We start from the raw sequence: 5,163 nt of genomic DNA, 5'->3' as shown, positions 1-5,163 counted from the left end.
AACCCCCCCTTTCCTGTGGATGGCAACCCGTGAGGGAGGTTGTGATTGTTTAATATTTATAATGTGAAATCCACAGTGTCTGGTTTCTATGGAGAATATTTAACTACTTATTACAATAAAATGCAGGAAGATTCAATAAATTCACCCAACCTGGCAACCCAAAGTCCCGTTATTACACTGTAATCTATTACCAGTAGGGAAGAAAGTACTCAGATCCTTTACTTGAGTAAAATTACTAATACCCAGGGTTAGGAGTGTTACTTTAAAAAGTGTAATCTGATACATTTACTAATTACCTGTTTAACAATGTCCAAGTATCATAATATTCAATTAATGCATCTTGATTACTTTCCGTTACTTTTGGATTACATCAAAACCAAATATGCAAATAAAAACAAGACAGAAGAAATAAAAAGAAGTATTGATGCAAGTGTATTCTATAAGACAACAGATTTTTCACATAAAATACGTGTCGTTTTTTAAAGAAAAACTGGTGTAATCAAGCTAAATAATCCTCATTTATACTAAATGTAACTGTAATCTGATTACGTTTTTTAACTGTAACTGTAATGGATACTAATACTCCCCCAAGCCTGCTAATACCACACTGTAAAAGTACTGCATTACCAATGTAAAAGTATGTTATTATAATATTTAGGAAAATGTACTTGTAAATGTAAAGTAAAAGTACTCAGTGCAGTAAAATACCCACTTTGTCATGAGATTACTATGTAATGTAATAGCAGAATTTTGTTGTTGTAGTTGGTTGAGGTGGAACTATTTTGTATCTGCAACCATAGATGATATTTTTTTAATTATGGATTAATCTGCAGATTATTGTCAGTTTTTCAAGATCGTCATATGTTTTGTATGCATTTGTAAAGTAACAAAAGTTGTAGTTAAGTAAAAAAAAAATACAATATTTTCCTCTGAAATGTAGATCAAGTACAAAGTGACATGAAAAGAAATTACTCAAAAAAAGGACAAGTACATTAAATGTGTACTTCAGTGCAGTACTTAAGTTAGTGTAGCAGTATTCAATTATGTGTGATTACATTCATTGTTCATTCATTCATTGTTCATGTTTGCACATTGAGACTTCTGTGTTAATCGTGTTACAATATGATTTCTGTATTTTGGATTTGTAGTGAATTCAGAGCCCAAATATACAGTTAACTGATAATAAGGAGTGTTGGGTTGTTGTTTTAATCTAGTTTTTATATATACAGTATAATGCAATGTACTAATACTATACACTGATCAGCCATAACATTATGACCACTGATTGGTGAAGTGAATAACACTGATTATCTGGTTATACTAATCAAAAAGGTCAAGACCCAAAAAAAAAGTGCGAAAAAAAGTACCCAAATCATTGTCTTGTCCTCAAAGTGAACTGTGTTAGAAGCAGGAAATAAGTGAGCAAGCGAGCAAGATAATTCAGCGGAGTCATTGACAAGGACGCCAAATTGTGCTGCTAGACGCACTGGGTCAAGAGCAATCTTCCAAAACTGCAGCTCTTGTGGGGTATTCCTGGTCTGCAGTGGTCAGTACGTACCTATCATATACTATCAGTGTATAGTAGTATGTACAGTATGTGCATGTGCAAAAAAAGCAAAACCACTCAGATAAGCCTTCATACAAAAAGCTTTTTATTTGCAAGATATCCAAGCTCCTTCAAGGGTAAGCCTACTGCTGCCACTGAATATGATAAGCACATGTGTGATCTGTATACATCTGTCAGCAGCTGCACTGTGATCAGCGACATCAGCTTGTCTTCGAGCACCAGATATGAGACTCTAATGAGTATGAAGCTAAGTCTGTCCCAGAGCATTGGTCCACTGGCACGCTGCTATCAGATCTATGCTGAAATAAGAGTGCTGGAATGAAAAGGAATAACTTGGGAGAGGAAATATCTGCTGAAGCAGTGCCGATTCCACGTTAATCTTTGCTCATCATTGCTGTTTATATATTTTCTAAATGTCAGTTCTCCACAAGAACATAGGGGCACAATGTGTGTCAAGAGATTATAGGTGATTTTCCGCAGCTGAACTCGCTGCTGGATCTTCAGTTGTATGAGCCTTGATCCCACTGGTTGCCGATTAGTTTTCACCCCCACAGAGGGCGAGCAGAATCTTCTCATAGTCTCCCTTAGTGTCATCCTGAAAAGACAGAAAAGACTCATGTACACCACAAAAAAACCTGAGCAGGCTCTGACTTGTAGGATGGGTTTATTGGTACTATGAGTAGTCAGACATTTGCTCACCAGAATATCCTGGTAGAGTGTTTTGCCGTAGTTTTTCTTGTACTCATCCTTGATCCGTTTCATGTCAATTTCAGAGCGGGACACCATGATGCGGGTCAGGATAGGTTTGCGGGTCCCTTTACCCTGAAGGGCAGAAAGGGGTCAGTCATGGCAGGTCTTAGGCAGCAGGCACTGTATCCTGCATGTATTTTTAAATATGTTCTAAGAAGCCTATAAATGCAGTACCTTCATGGCCAAGTAGAGCTTCTCGGCAAAGAACGCAGGCCTGCTTCCAGCACACTTCACTGTGGTTATTTAAAAGATGGTTCAAGTTTAAATCTTTGTATAAATCACTGCATGAATGCTCAGTTAAAAGGTCCAGTGTGTACAATCTAGTGGCCTCTAGTGGTGTTGTTGCAGACTGTAACTCAATTCCTTTCCAAGTATAAAGGAGAAAATATGGTGGCGGTGAAACAGCAAAAACACAAATGGCCCTATCTAGAGCCAGTTTTTTTGTCCCTTCCGGGCTACTGAAGAAACATCCAGGGGCAGATCTAGAGAAATATTCATGGAGTGGCAAGAAAAATGTGCTGATTTAACCACAAACAATCAGATAGAAGCCCCCAAATGAAGGTATTTCAAGCTGACTTGAAATTCATTCATTCATTCATTTGAACTCAAAAACATTAGAAATCTATAAATTGTTAATCAATCCTAATCAGACATATTCCTCTTTTTTCACTGAACTTGATCATATCATTTAGCCTAACATGTCAGCTCATTAAATTATGTGTTAATTTTAACACATTATTTTAAAAAATAATCTAAATTAACGTGTTATATTTAATAGAAATTGACACCAAACTAGGGGTGGCCAGGCATAGTCTGTAGATAAAAACGTCTCAGGTGATTAATACCCTAATGAAATCATACATATGAATATTATATTCAATTTCTGCCAATAGATCATCCTAAATGTTACACACTGGACCTTTAATAAAGAAGGAGTTGTAGTTTGTGCCTTTACCTACTGCTGTGAGACAACTTTCAATATCTCCCTTCATCTCCAGGTCAATAGCTTTGGCCACGTCCACTTTGCTGTACTTTGAGTACCTTTCGAATACTGAAGGAGAAAAGAATGTCAGTGTGAGATCTGACGGGAACAAAGAGCACAAAAATGGACTTTACTGAGCGAGACAGCGAACCTTTACGGAGATGAGAGGCACTCCTGCTCAAGAGGATGTCGATGAATACGGAGCTGTCTTTGCCCTTCCTCCCTTCCCCGGCCTCGTACAGAGCCCTGGCATCGCTGTCAATCAGCTGCTCACAAACTCCTTCAGTCCTGCCGGCCTGGGATGAAGAGAAAAGACAACTTCAAAGAGCTGAACATGACCAATGTAAATAGAGAATAATGGTAAGAGCTTTAAGATTAGAGTCTTTGTTACTCTACTTTGACTCAAACAGGAAATGTGAGAGATATCACCTCAGAAAATAGCTGCGGTCAGTTCAGGAACAGGAAGCAGGTTTATTTATATTAATAAGATTATTTATTGTTAACTGTTGCCAGCCACTGTTCAAACAGGAAGCTCTAGAACTGGCACACTGGTACTAATCATGGACGTTTGCATCAGAGTTATTATGGTATTGTATTTTTCATTAGTTTTTATTTTTATTCCATTTTTAGCTCCAGAATGGGTTTGCATTTTTTTGAAAAATGTTTAGTTTTAGTTAAGTTTATATTAGTTTCAGTGTTAGTTTTACTTTTATTTATTATAAAATGGGGGAGTATTTGTCAGGGCCAAGATTAAGGAAGTTCAGAATAGATATTACAATACAAAACACACTGACTCACAGTCATAGAGACACCCTAGTCTCAATAAACATAAACACAATGCCTCATCATGCTAGCTGTGTCGACAAATTAACAAAGACTAAAACTAAAGACATTTCCTGTATATTTTTATTTAGTACACAATATAATTTCAGTCAGTTTGTCTTAGGTCTATTTTTCTTTATTTCACTGTTAACTAAAATGTTTTAGTTAACTATAATAATCTTGGTATGTGTGTACACCATGCATGAACATGACTAGGTAGCAAGCTCATTAAATTTAATATTATTATATGGTTTTAAATAGAAACGTTTTTTTCGAAGATTCCTCTGCGTACCACCAGTTAGAACTAGTGTTTTATCCAACAGATAGTGGAGACAAGATTTAAAAAGCAGAATAAGGGTGGATGGGGTGGAGATACATGGGGAGGGGTTAGTGGGGCGGATGGGGGGATGGGATAGTGTGGGGGATTGTGGTCAGCCTGGTGTTGTTTTTGTCTTGTTGTTACTTGTCTTGTTTTGCTTTGCCTTGTTTTAATGTTGTAGCACTTAATTACTGTTTATTTCTGCAATTTACTTTGAATTAGTTACGCTAAAAAAGGCTTCTCAGAACATGATAGTACCAAGTGAAAATGTATGCTTCAAACTTGGATGCTTCTAGATAAAAAGACGTTTTGATAATATACAACAGCAGAATAAGCCACAAAGACAGAAAGTGTCTGATATGAGTTGAGCATTGCTACCGCCAGACCTGCTTTCAACTAAAGTCCTATTTTGGCCCAGCTAGCTCACTTGTCCTCGTACTGCAGCCAGCCTGGCCTCTTCCGATGTCAAACAAAGGCAATGAAAAGCCAAAACCCATCAGTTCCTCCATCCACTCCCTTACTTTTATCAAAACTACAACTTATTTACCTCCATTCTTCAATGCTAACTGATGTTCAGTGTCCTTAGCTGTGCCTTCCTTCTCCTGTAGATCCACAGCATGACCAAGGACCCTTACATCGACTAACAGTACAAAGGCCAGGCGCTAGAAATTGCATCGCCACCATGAACCCACAAAATCCATGTGGTCAGCAATGTATGACGTA

The 5,163-nt window shown here is 37.4% G+C and overlaps 1 protein-coding gene across 1 annotated transcript in view; it reads right to left on the bottom strand.

Moving 5' to 3' along the window:
- Positions 1-1,631: 1,631 nt before the first annotated feature.
- The window catches only part of anxa1a (annexin A1a), an 11,692-nt gene continuing 8,160 nt past the window's right edge, over positions 1,632-5,163 (bottom strand). Inside the window, exons 8-12 of the mRNA XM_035658129.1 lie at positions 3,451-3,617; positions 3,273-3,368; positions 2,492-2,550; positions 2,267-2,389; positions 1,632-2,162 (exon numbers count right to left, since the gene is read on the bottom strand). Coding sequence (XP_035514022.1) covers positions 2,103-2,162; positions 2,267-2,389; positions 2,492-2,550; positions 3,273-3,368; positions 3,451-3,617 — 505 coding nt within the window. The 3' untranslated portion in view covers positions 1,632-2,102. The remainder of the gene's footprint in view (positions 2,163-2,266; positions 2,390-2,491; positions 2,551-3,272; positions 3,369-3,450; positions 3,618-5,163) is intronic.

Source organism: Morone saxatilis, unplaced genomic scaffold (assembly GCF_004916995.1).
Source record: "Morone saxatilis isolate NCDOM2014 unplaced genomic scaffold, NCSU_SB_2.0 Contig16, whole genome shotgun sequence".
Lineage (NCBI taxonomy): Eukaryota > Metazoa > Chordata > Actinopteri > Moronidae > Morone > Morone saxatilis.
This window is presented reverse-complemented; position numbering and strand designations above follow the sequence as displayed.